A 26,293-nucleotide genomic window follows, 5' to 3' on the forward strand; every position below is an offset into this window, starting at 1 on the left:
TTTATATCCCATTAGAAAGTTATGTTATGTGCGTATTTTACTTACTTTTTATATCAAACTGTGAAAATACTGGCATGAAATCTATACTGAGTATATTCATATACTCACTCCATATTCTAAATTATTTTTACAGATACTTGGTAGATCGGAGTTGGAAGTTGAGACTGTTGATAGAGTCCGTGTTGTTGGATCAAGAATTTAAGATTTTTCTTTTCATATTTAGTATTTAGTTAGAAAATATTTTTTTATTCAAATTAGAATTTTATTTTTAAATCAATGTTGAATTTTAAAAAAATAAGCACTGGATTCATAGTACGACAATGAATTAGATTAATTGATATTTTATGAGACAATAAAATAACTTGTTTTTATTCCGGAAAGTTTTCTCCAAATTTTTCGTATCATAATATGTCAACTAATTTTTATAGTAGTTAAAGTGATAAATTGATTAACCTCCGGAGCATAGGTTTCGAGGCGTTACATTGGCTGTATAAAAAATACCCATCTATATTGTGAGTGCCTGTAGGAGGCTCGGTAAACCTCAAGTATCACTCTTAGGCCCCGTTTGAGAGGAATTTTTCACTCCAAAAAATTGATTTTTTGACCGTTATTTCACTATTTCAGCCGTAATTTTTGATTTTTTCTCTTACGGGTAGCCCTTACTTTTCTCATAACGATCAAAAATTCAATTCTCAAAATCACTATCAGACGGGCATTAATTCAATCACTTGAAAAGTGGAATTAACGCTAAGGATTAATGGACTGGTAGACCATACCATAACTTGCAAAACGTTATATATCAATGATTCCATCGACAGCCTGGTTTGGTGACATGAATTGCATTTTTGGGCAGGGATTAATTTATTTGTATAATGTTAGTTAACAATATTAGATTAAAATGTCGTAGGTGATAAATAAAACTATTAATTGAAAAAATAAGTAGTTTTTAAATTGTTCAATGATAATATGCCACGTTTTATGTTATCAATAATGTTGTCAATCAACATTGTACACCAAACATGATTCAGTAGACAATGTATTATATATATGGCTAATGTTTATAATTTTATTTTCTTTAAATTCAAATTATTTTGCATTCACATGTTTCAAGAGATTCATAAGCACTATCACATATTTAATTTTAATTTTATCTATTTATAATGTAAATCGTATATAAATACTTCTTAAATATATTAGTGTCATGCTTAGTATGGCTAAATTAGATAATTCAAAACTTTAATTACATATTTATTTTTGATTTAATCATATTTAGTTCAACATATCAAACATATCTTTATGCTATTAAGAACTTAGGGGCGTTTGATTGAAAAAGGTGTCATGAAAAATGGCATTTTTCCATCAAAATTCATTTTTTGGAATGTTTGATTGACCTTTTTTTTTTATGAAAAATGTTTTTCAACAATTAAAAATATGTCTAGTTTTCTTTGTTTTTGAGTAAAACACTTTCTTGGTTGGGTAAGTTTTTATTTGCCCAAGACAAGAAAAACATTTTTTTTTAGAAGACCTTTTTCATGTCAATCAAATACACCATGGGATTTGAGTGTCAATATTTTCCATGAAAAATGTTATTTTTCACCCAAATTTCTACTTTTGTGCTAATTGATTGATTTTTTTTCATGAAAAACATTTTCCTACTTTTGGTATATAACCATGTTTTCCTTGAAACACAAACAAAATATTTTCTTTAAGGAAAGTAAGTTTTTATTTTTAAGGTAATTCTCTTTCTTTCTTTCTCATGTACCTATTAATAAAAACTAGATAAGTATGACCTTGTTTAGATTGAAAATTAAATCAATTAAACACATTTAATTATCAAATTTTTATCGCATGTGTTTCTTTCTTAATATTCTTTGTTGATGGAATATCCTTATTAATCATCGACTAGGCCTATTACATGAAGGCCATATTAAAAACCTCATTCAAGCGTTAAAAAAATAAAATAAAAAGGGAGAAAATATCAAATAAAATGAAAGACAAATGTATTAAAGGATTAGAGAAGGAGCCAAGCTGGGTGTATAGAATCCCAGCTCACGGGCCTCTTACAAAGGTCTTACACGTGGGTGGGGTGAAAAAAATTTTTGTCATTTTTTATTACATCGAGTCTCGCAGTGTGACTGAGCCTTTGTGAGACTTATGGTTTTCTTCTGTAAGAACAATTTTGTAGCGAAATACCCATAGAAATCTTTTCTCCTTCGAAAAAAATTGTCTGATTCTTTTTTAAGAATAACGTTAACGATAATGGGACTTTTGATTCTTAACGTTTCTCGATTTTATTATGAAGGTTTTCCACAAACTAATAATATAGGCATCGAATGTTTAATCTCGTATTCTCAAAATTAACGTGTGATTAGCTTTACTATTGCACGTTATTATTTATTTTGTAATACGTCAAAATAGTTGTTTCAAGATGATTAATGATTCAAAGTACACTTTGGAGAAGGTTTATGTTATTAACATATTTACCTTCATTGCAAGTAATGTATTTGATTTCAAAGCCCTACGTACTCGCTCGAAGCTGTCGATTTGGGTTCAAAGCCCTGCCCCCTTTCTCTATGATGCTATTTTTGGTCACATTCCTCAAGGCAGAGGAAGTTTCCTGGTGCTATGATTTGACATGTCGTTTTATCTTAGCATAATGCAATAGCCAATAGGGATCCAGACATGCATGCATCCTCTTATATCTTTGTGATTTGGGGGCGGGGGGGAGGGGGTGGAGAAAATAATAATAATAATAATAAGAGGATGTTTGGAAGACATTTTTATGTAAAAATGTATTTTTGAATAGTAAATTGATGAAAAATATGTGGTTAAAAAATAAGAATTTTTTTTGATTTACGTGTAATATTATTTTAATAAAAAATATGTGATTGAAGAGAAGAGAGAGAAAAATGTATTTTCAAAAAAATAGGTACCAAACGGGCCTTAAATAAACAGAGAAACATTGGATACTTTAGCTGGTGTATGAACGGAGCATTTTCTTTTTTCATTGGCATCCCAAATTATTATAAGTGGACAAATTTGTCATGACATTAAGATTTCTTGTTGATTATAATTTTGCTTTTGAAATGTATTGGTCTATAGATTAATTACAAGTCTCTTTCATCATAGCTTGTTTTTTAAATTTTAGCTTAGCGCAATCAACTGATACAACTACTACGGACCCATTTGATTCAAGGGATTTTCGAGGCCCGCTCGACACTATTTCTGCTTTGACTTCCTTCCATAAAAGAGATTCTTGAAGGTATCTTAATTTTTGTTAATAAATTAATTTCTAAAAGACCTACCTATTTCGGAAGTACTTTTAAAGGAAGTATTTTCGTAAAATTAGTAAAATCGATCCAAAAACAGCTTCTAGATCTTAAAAGTTCATTTTTTCTTTTCAAAAGTCATGCGAAATAAGTATTTATTAAGTTTGATTTCTCTAAATGCTCTTATAATCAAACAAAACACTTTCAGAATCCAATATATTCGAAATTAGATTTTTGGTCTCAAAAGTAGTTTTAGACTTTTTAAAAACTCTGCTAAATGGACCATACTAGACTTCTAGAATTCACGTTTCATGTTCAATATGTATTTGCGTACAAGAATTAAAAAAAAATAATAAATAAGTATTTATAAATAAAATATAAATTAGAGAATGGGCTAGAATAAGAATATAAAAATGATCACAAGAAAGTTCGCATTCTTATATCATTCTGTTGATTATATTGTTCAATTTTGTTTAATATTATCTGTTAAATGTCCTCTAAAATTTAAATCTTTAATAAGTGAGCTATAGATTTTTTTAATGGCATTCAACGAACTTAATGGATACTCGAGGATAGTGAGTAAGAGCTTCCATTTAAGTTTCTAATAAATTTAATTTTTTTTATATGTAATAAATTTCCAAGTAATACCATTCTCATTATAAATGTTAGGCGAATAGCTTTCCTTTTTGTTAGGTTTGTGGCCCAAATTAGGGTTTGGGTTTCGCGTTTTGTATATGGGCTTCGAGATGTCGAAGTAGGGTTCAATTGGAAGAAAAATCGTGTTGATGGCGCTGAACGATCGCTAACTAGATACTCAAGCGAGATGAGCAAAATTGGAGCAGCGAGCATGTCGCTTGAGCGAAGATCGAGCGACAGGGCAGCCTATTTTTTTGATTTACACGATTTTTAACCTAGTTTCCATATCTTGTATTATTTCTAGGGTTTGGGACGTTCCCTGTAACATATGTAGCCCCTTCATTCAGTCTAGGATAAGTACTATAGCTAAGTTCTTTGTATTCTCTTCATTGGTTATCATTAATAAAACATCGATTCCTCCACGAGCTCCTTTTTCTTTATTTTAAATCTTGTTTTTATTCTGGTGTTCATATACTTCATATTGTGCCTCCCCATATTCACAACACTTTTCAAAATAAAAAATCGATCGATTGTTAAGTAGCAAGTGGTACTCGTATCTTCCAAGAGCAAACAGAGTGGAAAATATTCTCAAATTATACTTATTAAAGTCTACTAAATTGTAGAGTCTACTTATTGTCGTTTTACGAAGCCAGTAGGCTGATCAACCACAAGGGCGTAGGGACAGAGCCCTTGGACCAAAATTTCATTAAAGACAATTTAAAAATTGTGAAAATTACATATTCTAATAGATTAAAAATCATCATTTCATAAACCAGTTGCCATGTTTAGTATTTCACAAATCAGAAATTTTTTATTTAAATAATATATTTAAAAATTAATAAACAATTTCAAACCTAATTATCGCCTCTCTCGTTGCTCAATCTCAATTCCCTCCCTCCCCCCCTCCCTCTCTCTCTCTCTCTCTCTCTCTGTGCCCAAAACGCCGCCGCCAAAGATTACTCCCACAAATCGACCATCACTGGACAAGTGTTCATCGGAAGATCACAATAGATCAGCACTGGGAACCGTGGCAGATGGTGGTCGTGGAGATCTTGGTGGTGGCAGCAACTCAAAGAAATCAAGTCGCGACTGCAATGTGGTGTTTACGGTGCTCCTGAAACATTTGGATTGGCCTCTGCGGGTCGGGTTTCGACGATACAAGTCCATTCAAATCGTCGCCAAATCTTACGTCGGTCACCTGCTATACCATTTGCCTAAAATTCGTTGGATCCGCTGTAATAAATGTCGTCATAGCATCATTTTCTGAACTGCCTAACGAGATCGGCACTTGAGATGGTAATGACTAGATCATTTCCGTCAATGTGCAGTCGGTTGGAGAGGAATTTGTATACGATTTCATTAAAGCTTTGTAGTGATGGTGGTGTTGCTGGTCCTTTTTTGGGTTGGGTTTTGTGTTGAAAATTGTGGTGGTGGTGGTGGATATGGGGAAGTTTTGTTTGTTGAAAGTTTTTATGCATGGATGTGGTGGTGTGTGTGCGGTGACGGCGATGGGCTGATGTTGGTGATCTGTATGATTTTTTAGTGACGGTGGTAGTTGTGGTGGATTGCGGTGGTTGTGGCGGTTTGGTTGATTTTGTGGCAAATAATTGGACTTGTGACCTGAAAATTGTGATTGCGACTCCCAATTGTAACTCACAATTTGGGAGTCACAGTTGGTCATGGAGGTGGTTGTGGTGGTCATGGTGGTGGTCGTGACGGTTTAGTTGATTTGTAACTTATAATTGGATACATGACCTGAAAATTGTGACTGTGACTCATAATTGATACGTGTCCTCAAAATTGTGACTGTGAATTGTAAGTGTTGGTGGTGGTCACAAATTTTTTGGTTGACTGTGACCATTAAATTGGTTGATTTGTGACCAATAAATAATATGTGACCAATAAAAAAATAAATTGTGATGTGTAACCTAAAAAATTGTAAATTTGTGACCGATAGTTTGTGATTCTATAATAAGTTATGACTTGTAATATTTATGATTTGTGACCAATAAATAAATCGTGATTTATAAATTTTTTAATTTGTGATCGATGAACAAACTGTGACCTATAAATTTTTTTAATTATGATCGTAAATAATTTGTAACATAAAATTTCTGATTTATGACCAAAAAATAATAAGTGACGAATTAAATTGTTAATTTGTAACCAAATTATATAAATCTGTGACTTAAATATATTTAATTACTAAATTAATTAATTAAATGATAAATAATTTTTAATAAAAATCTAATTTTTGAAATTTGAAATTTGAAACTTGTTTTCTTGTTTTTGAAATGTGTTATAATTAATCTCTTACTTATGAAATTTTCCCTTAAAAATTTCACTCTTGTGATTTCGATTTTATCTTAGTTTATCTTATTAATAGAGTCATTATTATGTTTTGAATTGTCATAAAAAAAGAAAGAAAGATATTTTATAGAAGATAGAGCGTGCAATTTTATATTATAAACTTCTTTTTTATCAAAGTGAATTATTACAACGATGACAGATACGTAATCTTACATTAAGGATACTGAAATTTTATAAATCTTGTCCTTGAGTGTCTATTTTGTACTACGAATTAATAGCTCTTAATAAAATAAAATTAATATTTCTAATTCTCAACAATACCCAATGCATCACTAAAAGAGTGTTTGACACCAATTTTTATGAAAAAAATGAATTTCAGAATTGTAGATTGACGGAGAATGTTTGTATTCACGAAATTATTTCCTTTCGATTTAAAACTACCGCAAGTGTACAGCTTGTTAACAAGTAATAAAGTGGAATATTAAGTTCCGAATATCGTCCCACGGAAATCGAGTAGTTCAATTTTATCTACCTTAACCTTAACCGAAATGAATTTGTCAAAATAGATATTTAACCTAAGAAGAACCCTAATTTAGTGAAACCCTAATTTTGCTACACGTATTATGAAATGAATTAACTATGCAAACAATGTGTTTAAATGAAATTACTCGCAACGTGATGATTAAGACGAAAATTGATTGTATTCAATAAAATTAGAAAACACTAGGATCAAGAATTCCTATGTAATAATCATTTAAACCCTAATTTCATAATGTGACAACACAATTTGATTATTGACGACTCAATACTCCTAAATCCATTCAACACACTCTCTCGAGCAATATTAAACCTATTCTTATGTACCACCAACCTATATTTCTGTGGCGGATGCATATACATAAGAATGCATGGAGTTTTATGAGTAATTAGAGAATCACGCAAAGTATAGAGGTATATTTCTATCCCCTATCGTATCCTATGATGATCTATAGCTTGTCAAATTTATTTTCCTTCTCTCGAATGTAAGAAATAAATCACCACACATGCACTCAATCATGGATGAAATTAATGTATATAAATCATTCAAATAATCAAATATGTGTTTAATTATCAAATTGTAAAAATTAAAATCCAAAGATCATATTATATAGTTTATCGATCTCCTAGTAGGAGAAAACTTAGCCTAACATTGAGAATCTAAAGGAATATATGAATTCTTGAAAATAAAATATCACCGGATATTGAAATTTGATGAAATCTTGATGTTCTTCGTGAAATCGCTTGTTGATCTTCCTCAATTTGGTCTCCAAGAAGTGTTTCTTTTCTCCTCCAATGCATTCTTGCCCTAATTTTGACGAGTCTAGGCTTTTATATCGCGTAAAAATCGAAGTCCATAAGAGTTTTATTGAAAAATGAAAACCACATAATCAGCCCCATAGGCTAAAAAAAACTAGGGTTTTAGTTTCGGGTGGCACCTATGCGGTTGCATAGGTTTAACCTATGCGACCGCATATGTGTCACTTTTTCCATAATGTTGATTTTAGTCTTTGAACTTTATTCTCCACAATTTTGGCCTCGTTTCTTCCTTTTTTTCATTTCATCGATCCATGTTAACTTCCAATTGGTACTTGGCTTGATCCAATCTTTGATTGCTTCTTTGGTTCACTTTTTAGAGATTTGCATTTTGGTCCTGAACTTTCATTTTGATTCGTTTTGATCCTTTTAGCTTCTTTTTTTCGTGAATTCCACCATGTCCATCAGCAAATCCTACAATCCAAGAATTAAACGAATTTATGTCACATTTCAAACACTTTGCTCATATTCTAGTTATGTTTGTGAGTTATATAAGTGCATAAAAAATGCACTTATCAGTTTGGATAAAAATTAAGGACAAGTTCTGAATTTATGTGTAATATTATTTTAATGAAGAATGTGTGCTTAAAAAAAGAGAGAGAGAGAAATGTATTTTGATAAAAATGAGAATCAAATGGGCCTTACGTCTATCTTTCATATGAGGAATTAGATAAACTCAGGATTTAGAAGCAAAAATTTAAATAAATAAATAAAATTGTAATTAACTAGCGAGTTTTTTTTCAATAAATAAAAGATAATTTGCAATAAATGTCTCCAACCTTTCTATTCACTTGCATTTTCGTTATCAACTCCCAAAATAAATAAATAAATAAATAAAATCTGTGCCCCCAGCCTATTTATGCCCACAAATTCAAATGAGGAAGTTAGGCCTGTTACTCAAAAAAAAATAACAAATTAGATTTATACCCTAAAAAAATTTAAACATTCTCACACCATATTTAATACTTTCTTCATCTCCTTCCATAAAATAATCCACATCCACAAATCCCACCTCCAATCACAGCAGAACCTCAATCACTGTACCCTCATCTCCATTTTTCTTAACATCACCTTCAAATTTTCTTTCTTCAATCTATATTTCATCAATTCCTCCTCTTTCCAGTTCCTTGTATGCTTCACCACACCTCTCGTTCTGTTATGACTTTCTCACCAGCCAAAGTGATCATCCTCTGAAATGGCTCCATGTTCACCCACAAATTCTAATGGGTAAATAAGGCAATTCTGTTATTTCATCAACAATATACAGTAGTTTGGATTTTTCAATTCTATTAAATTATATAGCCCATGTATTTTAAAAATTACTTGTTGCTCTTGTCTCAATTAAAGGACGAAGATATCATCGAGATGATTGCAATTGGAAGAGAGAATTTGGCTTCAGTTCCTACCAACGATAGTGCAGTTGTTGTAGCTTTACCTGCTGTAGCAGGCGGTACTGTTGCCCAGCTATTACTGAAACGAAGAAGGAAGAGAAAAAAGAGTCCGATGATGTAAAATATTGCACTTCATTCTTTTTCATGACATCCTTTTTGTTTTCTTGAATCAATTTATGTGCTGAAGAGAATTAATATTGTGACTTGTGTTTCTATAGTTGCAGGATATCGGCTTCAATCACTTCGACTAAAAATGGCGAAACAGGACTAACCAATTCTTTTGAAGTTGCTGTCAAGTTAATTTTAGAAAGAATAAAGCCTCCTGTCCCGGCTTGGGGACAGGGTTGAAGACAGGGGCGCCGACCAGGGGCAGGCACCCCTCCAATAGGGGGCGCCTCCCTGACCCTGTCCCCAAGCCGGGACAGGGAGCAATGTTGTTTTAGAAAATTTTCACATTGTTCTTGGTTTGGGTACCAGACTTGCTTAGGGAATGAGAAATTTGTTTTTTAAGTGAACAAGTTGCAGATATTGGGAAACAAGAATTTTTTTCTGCTTGAGTTTGTTTATTTCGATTTGATGATTTTGTGTACCGTATGTGCAAGTGTATGCCTATTGGTATTCTCCGAAAAAATTTCGTGTTTTTTTTATTATTTTTTTAAATGAGATTAAGTTAGTACCGTCGGAAAAGCTGAACAATGTGAGGTGGAGAGAAATACATCAAAAGGGCAACTAGTTATTTCAAAATGGTCAATGTGGAGAGAAATGTCTGACATTTTTAGTGTTCGTCACATTTGTGTCACTTTTTAGATTTTTGTCACTTTTTTGAATTCTTATTATTATTATTTTTTTAATGTTTGTCATTTTTTCAGTCACTTTCTTGAAATTCTTATCACATTTTTAAGGGACAAACATTACTTTTTAATAAAAGTGAGATTGTATGTCATTTTTTAATATAAAAGTGACACTAGACTTCTAAAGGTGACATTGTGACTCCTTTTCAAATTCGTCACTTTTTTTATTTTTGGCACTTTTTTAAGTAGTTGTCACTTTTTTCCGAATTTTTGTCACTTTTTTTTAGTCATCTTCTTGGAATTTTATCACCTTTTTTTTAGTGATAAACATTACTTTTTAAATAAGTGAGATTGTATGTCGTTTTTTAATATAAAAGTAACCTTAAACTTTTAAAATTGACATTGTGTCACTTTTTTTTTTTTTTTGAAAAAAGTGACATTGTGCCATTTTTTTAACTTTAAACAACATTTTTTACTTTCAAAAATTTCCATAATTTTAAGGGTATTTTTGTAAATTGCCCTTATGTTTTTCTATCTTCGTAGTCTTTCTATGAAACACATGCTAAAAGTGATGGGCGACGTTTCCTATTCAATAAAATTTATGGTATAAGATCAATTTTGAGAGACTCTTAAAATGGGAGATGATCTTTATTTTAAAGAGAAAAAATTTGAGATTATGTCCTTGTTTGAACCTCATTCTTCAAAAAATTCATTTTCAACCACACATTTTTCAATAAAATAATACACGTAAATCCAAAACTTTTCCTTAATTTTTAACCACATATTCTCCATCAGTCACTATTTAAAAATGCATTCTTTTGTTCAAAATGGGGCTCAAATAGATAGTGTGTTTGCCTTTCTACATGGAGATTCAAACTTACTCTCTCTTTGTATTTTATCATGATTGTATTTAGTAAAATTATAAGTTTCGATTCTCCACTACTTAAATTATTCATATTATTTTATATAATTTAGACATCTAAAATTATATATTAATCGAAAAATGAGAGAAAAATAATAAATGATAGTTAAAAAATGTAAAATAAGAGCAAATGATAAACTCTCAATTGAAGTGTAAGAAAAATTTTACTTCATAAATTTAAAGATACTCTAAATGTACTCTATAAAAATAGAGTACACTGGTTTTTCTCCAAAAACTGTTCTAGCATTCGGCTTTCTTGAGCCTTTTCACCAACACCACTTTTCTTCCTTGTTTAAATATATTGTTTGATTATTGTATATAATTCAGTGTATTAAACATGTCATATATTTTTTACTTTAACGACTTGGAAAAAAATAATGTTCTTTTTTTATTTATTAACTTACCATTTCCTTGAATAATATTAAATTGATATATTGAACTGAATATAAATTAATAAATTAAATTAAGATTATTATTCTTATAAATTTATTTTAATTATATATATTATAGTTATTCATAAAAGGATAATGTGGATGGGGAGTTTAATGTTGTTGTCGAACAAGTCTTTTGGTTTGTGTTTGAATTGATGTCCTAAAACCCAATTATAATAAAGGGTAAAAACATTGTTGAAATTTTCTTAGAAATATTTATTAAGTGGGCATATTTAATTTACCATATCTTGTAGTAGTTTTTTCAGCGAGTGAGATTCTTACTCAAAAGTTTCAACAAATATGCTTGCTTTAGAAAATTACATTTAGTCCTCTATATTTAAAAGTTTTTAAAATAGTATGAGACGTTCAATATTCTTGTTTTGATTATTAGATTCATATTTCAATTATTATTAAATTTTGCAACTTTATTTTTCGTTCGAACTTGATATGATCAAATTTATACTATATTTTTGATAAGTAAATCAACATTCTCAAGTTCCTATTTTTGGTATCGAATGTAGTTTTTTGCATATCATTATGATGCATCTTCATTTCATTATATCTATTTTCAAAAAAGTAATGTTATTCTTCATTGGTGATGATCGTCACCGATTTAGTTGACATTAATCACCTAATTCATTGTTTAATTGAAAAATAATTTCAACCAATACATTTGCTGGTTCTTTAATACGAGTGTCGTGAAAAGTATATTGTTGAATATAACCACAGGTAATAATGTCAATTCTTGAAATCATATTCTATATTTTAATTGTAGTACGTGTAAACATTTAAAAAAAGCAGTATACGAATTAACTGTAATCATCCCCATAATACAAGATAATATGTAATGAGCAAAGAGTGATGAATCTCTCTTGCCTCTCCTATTTCTAAGTTCTACAAATTTTCATTCAGCCGTTTTGCACACATTATATTCTAGCGTCTTCCATTCCATGAACAGTTGAGATGTAGTGAACATAAGCTAATAATTATATTTTAAAAAATAAAATAAAACTCGCACCAACTTGCATTAATTAATATTTGGGTACTCATGTAGATTTATATGTACAATTCATTTATTTTAAACGAAAACAAGTAGTTTGAAATCATGAGTTGAATGCCTATACAATACTACTTGTATAGCATCAAAAAAAAAAGGAGAAAAAATGAATCTTGTAAAATCGAGATTTCAGAGTTGTCGATCTATATGAAGAGATGATAATAGACACATCTCATTATGAACAGGTAACCATACATCATTAAAGCATACACTATTTCAACAAACATAAACATACATTTGCAAACAAACGTGTAAAATAATTTAAAAGAGAAGAAAGGAGAAGTTTTCCCTAACATACCTTTGTAAACTTTTGATTTTCAACAAGCGGAGAAACAAGATCTTTAGAGAAGAGACATGTTTATAGAAGAGTAGACTACCTTGACAAGGACCTAGCCAGATTTGAATTCACTACAAGACTCTAATACTATTTTTTGAATATTTCTAGTATCTTCAATTATGCTCAAGAGGCTATAAAAAGACCAGAAGGATATCATCTTTAAATAAATAATTCTCTATTGATGAAAAATCAGTTGATCCTAAATTTATCGAGAATGAGATATAGATTGTTGTCATCCTCACAAGAAAATGTCTCCCCGTGAATCTTAAAATCATAGTAAGAATACTCCAAAACTTGTAAAGAATGGTTTCATTATAACTTGATGAAATACACCAAATGTGGCCATTTTTAATATTGTAAGTCCGGATTATGCCAAATTTATCAAGAATTTCTTGTATATTATCGTTGTACGATCCTAAAAGAGGGAAGAGATTCCCAATTTTTGGAATGTTTTTAATTCATAATGTTGGTCCATTTTCTTCTCAAGTTCAAGATTTTCAAGAAATGATTTTTCTAGAGTTGGGGAGTTTATCAACTTGAGTTTATATTCCTTTGAAAAACTTGTAGCTCCATCTCCAATATTACAAGAGTCTCAAGTCCATACAACAATCTCATATTCATCTTTTGTTTAGTGGACATATCCATAAAACAAATGAGCATATAGCCAAACATAAAGTGAGAAAACAAATAATAAATTAGGCAACAAGATGCAATATCTTTAAAAATATATATAATAACTTAAAATTATTTTATGTACTTCAATTTCAAGAACAATATAATATACATATTAAATTATATAATATTACATACCTTGTGTGAACGAATGTACACATTCTATCGCATAGACTCAATAATCTCGCTATTAGGATAATTTTGGACCCGACCTTAATTCCATTGATGCAAAATGACATTCAAAGTTGTTACAGTGAGTCAAACCATGAGATGATTTTGCATTTAAAGTAGATTTACCCATATATCCACTACAGATATCATAAAGAGATTCTTCTCGATACCAAATAATTCACCCCGTCTAAAACAAAATCTAAAATTAAAACCCAATTATAATAAAAATTGATTAGATTTATTAAATTGATTAGGAAATATTTATTAATTGCGAACATGTAAGTTTTTGAATTGAATGGTCTTTGTTACAAAAAAGAGTTAATATTGTTATTCATCATCTGTGATGAATATCATTTAGATGGAACGCATTAGGTAAGAAAGTTTTTATACTGATCAAACAATAAGAGTGTGTTTAATTGACATGGAAAATATCACCTAGAAAAGAAAATATTTTCCATCTTTTGTGGAAAATAAAAACCACCTCTACCCAAGGAAAATGTTTTCCTTAAAAACAAGGAAAATCAGGCATATTTTCAAAAGTTGGAAAATGTTTTCCATGGAAAAAAATAGCAATAAAACACTTCAAGTAGAAATTTGGGTAGAAAACTGATATTTTCCAGAGAAAATAAATATAATCAAACACACCCTAAGTGTATAACAATTAATTACTGTAAAAAGCCAATTATCAGAATACTAATACATACTTCAATATTTAGGTAACAGCAGGATCTGAAAAGTTTTAAGAAAAAAATGGTAAATTTTGTAAATTTAATTTCCATGTAAAAGTTCCTTAAACCTCATTTTAAATTGAAATAGTGGTTAAAATTAGAGAATCTCTAATGCTAGGATCGATTGTGGGAAAAATGTATCACATTAACAAAATAGACATTATTAAAAATATATATATATATATTCTCCAACGCACTCAGAGTGGTATCCTAGCCAATGTGACAATAAAAAAGTTGAACATTGTGAAAAAGACTTAGACCTAAAGACTCCGAGGCGAGTTAGCAAAATTTAAATGTCCTTTGTCTCTCCTATTTATTATTTCTCTCTCATCCATATATATATATGAGATACTAATTAGATGAAATTGAGTTATCGATAGAACCTATTAAAAATAAAATTTAAAATCGATTATCTATTCACTAGACATCAATACCACGTAAATTGAAAGTTTTCTATATATTTACCATGTAGACTGCAATTCATATAATGCATCAGAGATGCTCTTAGCACATAATCACATCATCTTCCCTCTTAAAATCATAGTTCAACTACCTCCAAGGCAAGTACAACCAAGAGAATGAGAAGGAAGGCTAATGAGTTCTGACAAATTATTTAAAAGTGAAGGGTACCAAAGCAGAAGAGCACAGGTCATTCAAGAATTAAAAAAATTAGTTGACTTACAAGGTGAAAGTCAAAACGGAATATATTAGTTGAATATACACTTGTAGAAATTATTAGGAGAATGATCCAATTTACATGACAAGCAAGAATTCAATGGAGGGAAACCTCCCGTCTTCCCCTCGTACATGGGTATTTATGCCTCTAGTTTGAAGGAGGCATCGATGGAATCAACAGTGGTATTCTGCTGTGCCCAAAGTTGTGCATATCTTCCAGACTTTGATAAGAGAACCTCATGTGGTCCTTGTTCTACGACTTTCCCATTCTCCAAAACTACAATCTGTATCCATAACAATATATGCATAATGCAATAATTAAATAGAGAACTGCAGCATACAGGAAACAAGTTGGAATTGAGGAAAGTAGATTAGCAACGTACAAGTCATGGAAATCTCAACAGATAGGAAATGGCACGACAAGGTTCATCACTTGAATCCTTAAAATACTGAAATCTGTCTTAGCTAATGGAAAAAATAAGCCCCCATTTTAGGGAAAACATGGAAATGCATATAAAGTACATGAAATTTCTTTTGGCCCGTCTAGGAAATGTGCATGAAATGTCATGAATTTTTTTTGTTTTTGTTATCCCAACATATCAAGGATAAAGAGCCAAAGATTCAACCTAACATCATTCAATGCAACTTTATAGGAAAAAATAAGGCCATGTTCTCTTTACCGTTTTCGGTTTTCGATTTTTCAAAACGGTGAAAACGTGTTCTCTTTCCCATTTTCGAAAACGAAAAAAAAATTTGTAAAGAAAACACAAAACGACTTTTTTGCCGTTTTGGCGTTTTCAGTGTAAAACTTGAAAAAATTCAAAAAGCGGGAAACACCTTTTTTTTTTTTTTTTTTTTTTTTTTTTTTTTTTTTTTTTGGGGAGGTGGTGTGGTGATTCTCAAAATTTCAAAAAATAAAAATTAAAAATTAATTTTTTTATTTTTTTGGTGTTTTGAGGTGGTGGTGTAGTCATTCTCAAAGTTTAAAAAAAAAAATTCGTTTTTTTTTGTTTTGAGAAACTAACAAAAAGAAAACATTTTCAACAATTTCAAAACAAACACTCAAAATGAATTTAAAACTCAAAACACAAAACTGAAATACAAAGAGAACACCCCCTTAAGTGTTTGAGCCACATTATTTTGAAATAATGTATTTTGAAATAGTAGATTGATGGAGAATGTGTAGTTAAAAAATGAGAAAATGTTTTGGATTTGCGTGTGATATTATTTTATTGAAAAATATGTAGTTGAAATGATGTCAAATCACTGTATAAGAATATATATTTTTGAAAAAATGCAGTTCAAACTGGGCCTAAATGCCAGAGCATTCTTTAGTACATAGCTTTTCTTTTTTTTCAATATTTTTTTTTTTTTTTTTTTTTTTTTAATTTTTTTTTTTTTTTTTTTTTTTTTTTAAGGAGAGAGATGGGGAAGGGGAGATATGCTGAGGGTAGAAAAAATGCAAAGAAAATAATATGAATTTATAAGATGGAAGGAGGCTACAGGGGCACATTATAGTGTAATTTATTAGGTATTATGTAACTAAAAACTAACACGTTTTCCTTGAAACAAGACAAAGGATCAGGAGAAAAGCTATAACCATGGACCCAACAGGATATGGATATTGGCTACCTAGAGTGCGTACCTCATCACACTGCATTGCAGTTGTAAGCCTATGAGCAATAAATATTGACGTCCGATCATTTGCAAGAGATTTCAATGCATCCAAGATCTCTGCTTCTGTTGTGCTATCAAGGGCACTAGTAGCTTCATCACAGAACCTAAAAGCACAAAAATGAATTGATTTGTAGATACACATTTCAAGAAATATAATAGTTTTTCACTCTAAGAGTGTCTAACAAAGAAATGCTTAGCATGATGCAACCACTAGTTCGAGTAAGCCCTTAAAACATATACTAAATTTATGACAAAAAGAAAGGTTTTTTTTTCCTTATCTAGTTGTTCATTTATTCTCTAGAATTACATGTGCAAACATGAAACAGGCATTCAGTTAATTGTGAACATAAGTTCCGTAACACAAGAAAAAAGCTAATACTCGAATCAAGATTGACAAGAAGATTGATAAATTTGTTACTTAAAAAAATGATTGTCCAATAAAAAATAGCTCTGTAGGATGTTCCTCAAAGATGAATATAGAAAGCATAGCAGAGAATGCTTTAAACCTGTCAAGCAATCAAAACTTAAATAAATATGACAGGAAGGCAAACAAATACAAACGGCTAGATAATTCTCCTGCACCATCACTAAAAATAAGAACACAAAATGTATGGTTACAAGAAAAGAAATAAGTCTCAACCCATGTTAAGGAAGCATCAGCTGTAATGAGAAGACAACTACGACGGAAAATGCATGATAGCCATTGAGTGTAATGGCCAAGCACGTCAAACAAAAAAAGCATCAAGCTAATTTCTAATCTAATGATATACGACTAATTCTTGATCAATTCCTTCAATAAATTCAAATAGTGAACTTCTTTCCAAATTTTGCCTTCTATTTGAAGCCAAAATTTTAGGGTTCAAGATTCATAGGGACCAAAAAGTTTTTATATTCATTATTTGCCAACTCAATTCTTGTTCTCCAAACTACAGACAATTTATGAACGAAAGTGAAAAGAATGGTCATGTGTAATCCTTTTACAGTAATGACATCAATTGAAAAATTAATTAGTCAGAAATGTCAAAAAATACTTACAGTATAGGAGGTGCTTTCAAGAATGCACGCGCTAGTGCTACTCGTTGTTTTTCACCACCACTTAACTGCAGAAGAGAAAAGAGCCATATAATTTCCCCATGGAATTAGCTCCAAATAATACACGAATCAGTCATATAGGCTAACTACTTTAAATATTCATTCCCAATAAAATGGCTTCTCGTATCACTGGCCGCATAACCCGTGCTTGATCTACAGATACCATACAACTTTTGATAAAAAGCTTTAGCAACACAGCTGATGATTGATATAACATATTTCTCTTTCAAAGATGCAACTTAGAAACCAGTTGTAGGGGTAAAATATAATTACTTCTACAAATCCAATAATCTGGCTAGATGACTACACAGAAGAAAAGAACAAGATTTAACTACAAAAATCAGGACAATGTAACTTTGCACTAGACCATATAAAAAGAGGAAGAAACTCGTATATCCAGCAAAACTACTACCTACATGTATAAATAAGTCTTCAGAAAATCAAAAAATATGGTTCCATTAAGTAGGTAGTAAGGTGGAGAGGGAAAAATTAAAATCCCACCTTAAGTCCTCTTTCCCCCACCACAGTTGAATAATTCTCCGGGAACTTCATGATAGTATCGTGGATTGAGGCCCTCCGAGCTGCATCATACACCTAATCTAAGACATCAAATACTAATGTTACAAAGTGTTTGAATTGTCAAGCTGATAAAGAAAGGTGATTTAACATATAACACCTCCTCCTCTGTTGCTGAAAGACGACCATAATGAATGTTGTGATATACAGTGTCATTGAATAGTACCTGGCAGCAGAACAAAAGTATCCATCATGACTCATAAGAAGTTCTTACATGCCTAAGAATATTGAGAAACAAATAATTAAGTGAATTCCTTGTACAACTACAAACTCACAGTATCTTGTGGAACAACACCAATAGACTTCCTAAGGCTTTCAAGTGTTACTGCCCGGATATCTTGAGCATCTATATTTATCTGTCAATGTCAAGTTGCTACTGGCATTCAATATGGAAAAATAAGAGCAATAAAATTGAAATGTTAAAGAAGTAACTAAGATTCAAAATTGGTGCTATTTATACAATATACTTTTTATTCAATATAAAGCAGAAGAGATTCCCCTTTGCAATTTCTTTTTCCTAATAACTTCAATTGAAGAGGAATAGCATTATGATCAGTTTTAGCTAAACATAGAAACTATCAATGACCAAAGTAAAGGACATAAAGCTACAGAAGGACAATTCAAATCAGAAGAAATAGTAGCTTATAATAAACTTCTATACCGAACAACTACACCCATGAGTTATATATAAGGTTTGCGAAACCAAAATTCCTATTCTTACATTTCCAGTATGGACATCAAAAAACCTGAAGAGCAATCTCAAAATGGTGGACTTGCCTGCATATTAAACCAATGCAAATATAACGGCAACAAAGAAGAATAGTTGAGCACAAAAACATAAAAAATTAGAACAAAAGGATGATAATATTATTGTTTCCCCCAAATAACAAGCGCAAAAATCCCATTGCAAAACTCTCTTACTCTGTCTTCACAAGAAACATGGCTAACGGTTTAGCTAAAATGTATTAGTAAATTTAAACTGAACCATATCTGGTCAGTATTAAAAACTTAAATTAATTCTTAGTTATCAATCTCTGTAAACTTTATGCAATCTTTTATCGTAACCAATATTTTTAGCATCCATTTTGTCACTAAAACAGTCCATCCAAGGTGAATATTCAATTAAATGAAAGGGAAAACAAATCTCAGGGAAGGGAGCTTTTCAATGTTATACATCTGGATTTGGATCTCCTAGATAATATAATTTTCCCATATAAGTCCCCTTTTTTTCTTTATAACTTGTTACAGTTAATGCACAGATCTCATATCAAAAAGTCTAGTGATAACATTTAGCAGCGATGCAAGTAGTCTTGGCAGCTTTTGATAATTGATACTAGCTAATCAAAATAACAGAGATACTTTATCCATTTTAGTAGGACATAAGATCATGAAAACAAGCCTCAAGGGAGGTAACAATAGTCAACTACTCAAATAAAGGATAGAGCTAGTAATGTCAAAAATAATTTCTATGACATAAACGTTACCACTGCCACTGGTTCCAACCATAGCTACGCTTTTCCCAGCTGGAACAACAAATGATATCCCATTAAGAATCTTCCTTTCTGATAGATAACTACATAAGAAGAACAAGAAATGGGCATCAAAGAAGACTCTTGTATAGATCTTCTAAATCAAATATAAAGAACCTCAGGATTCTATGCAAACCTTACACACAGACAAAAAGGAAACTATGTGTGGACATGATTGCAAAGACTCTTTTATCCAAGACACTTGCAAATAATAGGATTACACAAAGCAATTACAAAAATTGGAGACTGGACCATAGTCATCCATTCAAGTGGAAATGTGAAGAAAATTTCACACATGACGGGTATCATTCCAGATTGTACAATATCCACAAAAACCACTGTACATGGGGTAAACATGTAAAGATGAAATCATCAAGATGTAATGCTAAAAGAATGATCCATCAAGTATAAGTATCAAGTGCTGATGAAAAGTACTTTAGTCATAGATTGCATGCGTAATGCCAGGGAAAAATGCAAATGCAAGACCAAATAAGATTATATTTTGAAATCCTGTGATATGATGGGACTGTAGATGGGGCAAATGTTGCAAGGATGTCTACACTATCCCGATCCCTATTTCTTCCTATAAAAATAGTTTTCCTTTCTCTTTGTCCAAATAACTTCCCTATTAGGGGGAAATTGCAAAGGTGGTCCCAACCTAAGACCTCTTTAGTAAGTTGATCCAACATTTTAAAACGGAGCATTTTGGTCCTCAACCTCTTAATATTGTTGCACAAGTAATCCCAATGGATGGAAATTGTCGGTTTGACAATTAAAATGGTATGCACAAAGAATGTGGGGGCACTATTGTGAGGATGAAATGGGTTGAACACAAATATTTTTAATAATAATTAAATAAAAGAGTGAAAAAAAAAAATAGAGTCATCCTCTCCAAACACGTATCCTAGCCCCTCACACCCCAATCCCTCCTCATGGATTGCACCCCCAAGGTTCGCTTTCTTTTATTTTTTCTTTCCTTTATTTTTCTATCACTCCTCTTTTATTTTGTTTTAACTCCAAATAACAGTGTAATTGTCTTTTCAACAAAAATAAAAAAATTTACTTTTTAATGGTCAAATGGATAGTTTCCATCCATCCATTGAGAAAACTTGATTAAAATAATGAGAAGTTGAGCATTAAAATGTACCATTTTAAAGTTGGAGGAGGACCAACATACTATAGAGGCCATAGGATGAGTACCAATCATGCAATTTTCCCTTCTTTTCACAAAAATTTTCACCAGATAACATAATTTGTTTTACAGCACACAAGATATAGTGCTTATTTCCTTGTCCCACTCAACAGCCCTAATGGATGGCTGTCAGCAAGAGTTTTGAGCATGATGATTCAAAAGATCCTGTATTGTTCCATTGTTTACAAGTTGCCATCATGCCACAAACACCAACCAGAGAATTTATGGTGCACCTGAAGTGGACATTGTCAAACTGAATGCTACCGCCATATAACTTCAAAGGCTTAGCGCCATCTGCATCCCTAATATCAGCCTTCTCCTGAAGATATCAATCAGAAACATATAATGGTCAGAATCGTAAGAAAAAAGAAGTACAAAAATTGAGAGAAGACTCGAGCTCTCTAATCTTTCAATGTTACTCATAGAAACAAATTAACACATAAATGCAGTAAAAAAAAATTAATTCACAAATCACATTTTACCCAACCATACATATTAGTTAAAAATAAATTTCAACAGTAAGTCATGTTTGCAAATGCATAATTTGACAGCCTAGATATATAATTAAACTTCTCAAATCCATAATGTTGATAGAAAAACCTAAAAGAGAGAAAACAAAAAGGCAAGAAACTAAGGACTCTTTGTAGACCATTCTCCTCATTGAAGCTAGTTTATCTAAGTAAACCTCCAAAGTCAACTGCCACACCCTCTATTCCTTTTTGTGTACTTCCTCTCCTATAGGCGATGCTGTTTCTCATTTCCTCTAATCAACTTTTCCTTTTTATTAACACCTACTAGTACTATTGGCTAAAAACCTTCGTGAAACCTGGTAAGTGCATTCTAAATTGATGAATCTCATATGATATCTTCTAGATGAGCTTCACAATGTACTTATATACATCACTGACAAGCCATAGTTACCCTCCATTCCTTCTTCATTTCCACCGAAAGGTGAAAGCATTCAACTTCATGAGAATCAAAATTATTGACTATGTGAAGTCATACATCTAAGCCGAAAAAGTACAAAAAAACTAATTCTACTTTCTTTTGTTCCTTAAAGACATTTCCAGGAAGAAAAGTAATCAGATAAGGACTTCAACCAAAATCCAAGAAAGAGACTTGAGTGTAATGGCTCTCTTTTCCTCTCTTGCAGTTTGGGGAACAGTTCACCTTATTGATCTACACATTGCTCAAGCCACTAATTCAGGGCAATATATAGAGCACACTAATCTTAAGATGATTGAGAGTTTATAAACTGAAATGCAAGGCAATCAATGAGATGATGATACCTCTAGTAACTGAAACAAGGATTTCATGTCAACCAAACTTTGAACTGTTTCCCGATAAACACTTCCAAGGAAGTTGAGTGGAAGAGACAGCTGAAAAAGTAGACCGTTTACCATGACCTACAGGTAAAAAAGTGGAGGCAACAATATCATCAATCATGCTGACAGTAGAAGTGCATTTTTCTTTCTGGATTTTATAATATGTAAAGCAAAAGAGTAAGAAGATTGATGTTTTACCAAGTCACCAATAGTCATGTTGCCATTCATAATCCCCTGGGAACACAAGACCATAGCTGCAGAGAGTGCTGTGCTAAATATCAAATTCTGGCCAAAGTTCAAATAGGCAAGGCTCCATTGAGTTTGTAAGGCAGCATCCTCATATCCTGAAACGTATTATATTGCCAATAATTAATTTGAATCCGATCTATTAGACTTGCAAAGAATAGAGTAGGAGGAAAGACATGATAAAAAAAATCAGCACTTTGTGACAAGCAATTGAACGCAAAATCATTTTAAGCTACTGTCAGACCCCCAGAACCATTGCAAAATGCAATCTGACTAATATTTAGTGCATTTTACAGACCAAGCTGTTTTGAAGATCAGACCAGCTCAAATGAAATATTTTGCAACAACAGAAGAAAAAGCCAACAGCATCAATCCCAGTTCACGAGGTGACCATATTATTCCAATGGCTACCATCCAGCCATGTATAGCAAGCTTAATTAAATATAGAATTTAAACATAAAGAATTGCAAAACTGTCAAAGAGATCAGTGTTCGCAAACCATTACGAGAATCAGTTCTAAAACTTCACCCATTGATAAGATCCAATGATGGCTTTAATAACGCCTCCTAATCCCAACAAAAAATACATTTTTTTAATTGTTATGGACAACCTGTCTATTGAGAATAAGTTCACTTGACTAACATTTAAAAGATCAGGTTTAATAATATAAAGGAAGCCTTCTCTAAATCTCAAAATACTTACTTTTCAGAAATTCATCATATTTTTCAACTTCAAAAGCCTCATTGTTGAAATATTTTACAGTCTGAAAAGAAAATATACAAATTAACCATTAATTTGGAATACAAGTAACCAATACTGCATCAAAATTCGAAAGAATTCCCATATAAGAACAATTATGAACTCGCCTCATAGTTAATTAATGAGTCGATTGCCCTTGTGTTAGCATCATTATCAGCTTTGTTCATCTCCTTCCTAAATTTTGTTCTCCACTATAAAAAGAAATGGAAAGTGATGCCTTGTGTTGAAAAATATTGGTAAAATTATTGATAAAATAACACCCATCTTGGTGAAAAAAATATAGAAAAACAACGAACAGAAACAGAGGCTGAAGAACTTACGGGAGAAGGGAAACAACAATTTTTGGAATAATGAGAGAAGAACGGGAAAGATATATAGAGAACACTACATTCTTTGGAAAAGTTAAAACTTTCCGTTTCCAAGAAATAATGGATGATACCAGAAACATCAGTGGAGGCATAGAAGAAGGAATAATACCTGTGTCACAGTCAATGTGAAAATTATATATGCAGCCACAGAGAGTGATGTAATCCATGCAAATGGTGCTCCAAATTTATATGCAAGAATACCGGACACCATTGATATCTGAAAAACACTAAAGCAGTTAAGATCGTAATTAGAAAACAGAAAATGAAAGCATCAATACCATTGAAATTTTTGTATTGCCAGAAGAAATAAACATAAATCCACAAGTAAGAAAAAAAAGGCCAGGAACGCAAACCATACCTCTAATATTGTTGGTACAACATTGAAGACCATGGATGAAAGAATAAAATTAATAGCACGGCTACCACGATCAATTATTCGATTAAGACCACCCGTTTCACGACTGCAAATAGAAAGAAAGACGTTGAAAATGAATAGTAGTTATTAATTGAGCTCTTGATCCTAAAAAAATATTCTGAGGCCATCGCAAGCATCATGTGCTGTATTCTGATTTGATTGCTCTGTACCAATTCTTCTCATGTTGTAAATAAGCAGTAAAAAGCAAAAGTCTGAGATATTTGATCATAGAATGGTCTGCTTTGCCTATTAGGACCCACCGACTGAAGGCATAACCCTCAGTCACAGAAAAAGAAAAAGAAGAAAAAAAGAAAAAAGCACTTTGAAAATGGATTAAGCAACAGAAAATGGGAGAGAAATTTAACAAAGACAACAAAAGGTAAAGAAAGTATGCAATCAAATTTTAGTTTCATTTACATGCTATTGAAGGAATCAATGTGCACCACAGGGAATCCAGAAGTCAAAGCTTTTCTAAGGAAAAGTTTTTAAGAAATACCTAAGGTGAAACTGTAGGTCGAGCTCATGCAGATGTGAAAAGACCTGCATAAGATGGAGTCAGTTATGTTAGAATGAAAAGAATTCAGGATGCAACTTTTTTGAAGTATACATTGAAAATTTGTTACTTAAAATAACACGATGAATAGCAATTTTTGTTTAACCATACATACTTAGCTATTTCCACACGGGAATAACGTGAATGTTTTAACTTCAACATTAGCCAACACCAGAATCAACTCACACATGATAAATCAGTTAAACTAACAGGCAAGCAATTTCTCCATTAATTTCCCACTCAAGTCCATAGACATTAATTATTGCTTACTAATCTTTGGTTAACATCATGGCAATACCAAACTTGATTTATTTTAACCACTGTCAAATTACCAGCATTGACCTCCATTTTTTGCTTTTGTTACACTCGTCTGAAAATAATTATTTTATCTAACATAAAATAAGCTGTTCGTGCAGAAGATCGCAAGGATAATGGTGATCGCTGAGCACGGCTTCAACATAAAAGGAAATCAGAAATTTATCATCATGCACTAATTGTTCCTTAACAGTATATAAATCATAAACACAGATTGAGCACGAGCGAAAAGAGTGGCGGAATTTCATTATGTACCTTCCGGGAAACCTGCCTAATTGTGCACAATGCCACCTTAGAGAACACCGCAGTTCGCAATTCTAAAATCAATCAAAGTGCATTAACCACCATAATAATAATATATATAAACAAGAAATCTCATTGCCTCAGCTTTTTTCATGCTACAAAACAGGGGGAAAACTATAAACAGAGCAAAGTAGTTAAAAATTCCTACTGAAAATGTTACCATTAAAAGCAGAAGCCCCTGAACGTGCTATCCCATATCCAATCAGAACGGCAGCCGGGCTAACAAAAAGTGCTAAAACAGTTGAATTAGCAGCAGTGAACTCGGCCAGAGCATTGGCATTGCCCGTTGCAGTTGTCAACCAATCAACAGCAAGCTTAAATAAGAATGGCACCTGAACATTCAACACCTACACACAGCTCCAAAAAAAAGGAACATATGAAAAAAGAACCTGTACACTGTGATTACATCTGTAATAACATGAAAGCAAAGATAGGATTTTTATTATTACTTTTGCACCAACTAAGAGGCCCAATGCAGCAATGACACGGAGTCGAAACTCGAGATTATCCTTCGTCCATATATATTTTGCAAGAATTGCGATGATTTTAGTATCTGGAAGTTGGTCTCTTGAAGCGTCAGTTTTCTTCAACGACCTCGTAAGCGCTTCCTTCGGTGCTGGCTTTGCTTCTGTGGAAAAGAACGCGTAGCCATTTGATGCCGAACCCTTTCACCAAGAATTACCCAGCAAAAGAGAAAAAAAAAATTAATATTAATTCAAATAAATAAAACAAAAAGGGAATGTGTACATACGGTGTTCGGGGCTGTTTTGGAGGGGAAATCCGATAGAAAAGCATTGATACGGAGTATAGAAGGCTTCCTTCGGCCGGAGCTCCATAGGGTGCGTACGGTGGACAGATTCCTAGTACCAGTAAAGATTGAATTTTGCTTGAATTCAAAGCCAATGCGTGATGGATTTAATAATTTAGAAGAATATGTTATCGAATAACGATTTGTTGACACATAAAAATTCAGCCCAAATCGAACAGCCTAGAGAATAAAGCCCAATTGGAGAATCCCCAAATCAGATAGCCCAAAGAACGAAATCCAATTGAACGAATCAAGGTGAATGCCCAAATAAGGGGCCTAATAGTGCGGTAACGCCATCGTCCAAGTTTACAAGTCGCTCAGAGTCTGAACGAATAGAGTGGCATACGGTCATCCAAAGTCTCGCCCAAATCTTCAAGTCGCCCAAGATATCA

At 31.9% G+C, this 26,293-nt stretch overlaps 1 protein-coding gene across 6 annotated transcripts in view; it reads right to left on the reverse strand.

The window, feature by feature from the left end:
- Nucleotides 1-14,667: 14,667 nt before the first annotated feature.
- The window catches only part of LOC111379982 (ABC transporter B family member 25, mitochondrial), a 23,381-nt gene continuing 11,755 nt past the window's right edge, over nucleotides 14,668-26,293 (reverse strand). The window contains exons 2-22 of one of the 6 annotated variants that reach the window (XM_023003426.1): nucleotides 25,845-26,044; nucleotides 25,543-25,758; nucleotides 25,254-25,440; nucleotides 25,046-25,107; nucleotides 24,419-24,462; nucleotides 23,866-23,968; nucleotides 23,617-23,724; nucleotides 23,247-23,330; nucleotides 23,083-23,143; nucleotides 22,333-22,478; nucleotides 22,099-22,215; nucleotides 21,043-21,128; nucleotides 19,573-19,661; nucleotides 18,810-18,865; nucleotides 18,364-18,444; nucleotides 18,189-18,254; nucleotides 18,014-18,106; nucleotides 17,456-17,520; nucleotides 16,389-16,524; nucleotides 15,127-15,183; nucleotides 14,907-15,027 (exon numbers count right to left, since the gene is read on the reverse strand). In XM_023003426.1, coding sequence (XP_022859194.1) covers nucleotides 15,130-15,183; nucleotides 16,389-16,524; nucleotides 17,456-17,520; nucleotides 18,014-18,106; nucleotides 18,189-18,254; nucleotides 18,364-18,444; nucleotides 18,810-18,865; nucleotides 19,573-19,661; nucleotides 21,043-21,128; nucleotides 22,099-22,215; nucleotides 22,333-22,478; nucleotides 23,083-23,143; nucleotides 23,247-23,330; nucleotides 23,617-23,724; nucleotides 23,866-23,968; nucleotides 24,419-24,462; nucleotides 25,046-25,107; nucleotides 25,254-25,440; nucleotides 25,543-25,758; nucleotides 25,845-26,044 — 2,054 coding nt within the window. In that variant the 3' untranslated portion in view covers nucleotides 14,907-15,027; nucleotides 15,127-15,129. Of the gene's footprint in view, nucleotides 15,028-15,126; nucleotides 15,200-16,388; nucleotides 16,525-17,455; nucleotides 17,521-18,013; nucleotides 18,112-18,188; nucleotides 18,255-18,363; nucleotides 18,445-18,809; nucleotides 18,866-19,572; nucleotides 19,662-21,042; nucleotides 21,129-22,098; nucleotides 22,216-22,332; nucleotides 22,479-23,082; nucleotides 23,144-23,246; nucleotides 23,331-23,616; nucleotides 23,725-23,865; nucleotides 23,969-24,418; nucleotides 24,463-25,045; nucleotides 25,108-25,253; nucleotides 25,441-25,542; nucleotides 25,759-25,844; nucleotides 26,045-26,293 lie in introns of those variants that run through there. The other 5 variants (XM_023003425.1, XM_023003424.1, XM_023003428.1 and 2 more) reach the window with 5 other exon arrangements.

The sequence above is a fragment of the Olea europaea genome, unplaced genomic scaffold, assembly GCF_002742605.1.
Source record: "Olea europaea var. sylvestris unplaced genomic scaffold, O_europaea_v1 scaffold2077, whole genome shotgun sequence".
NCBI lineage: Eukaryota > Viridiplantae > Streptophyta > Magnoliopsida > Lamiales > Oleaceae > Olea > Olea europaea.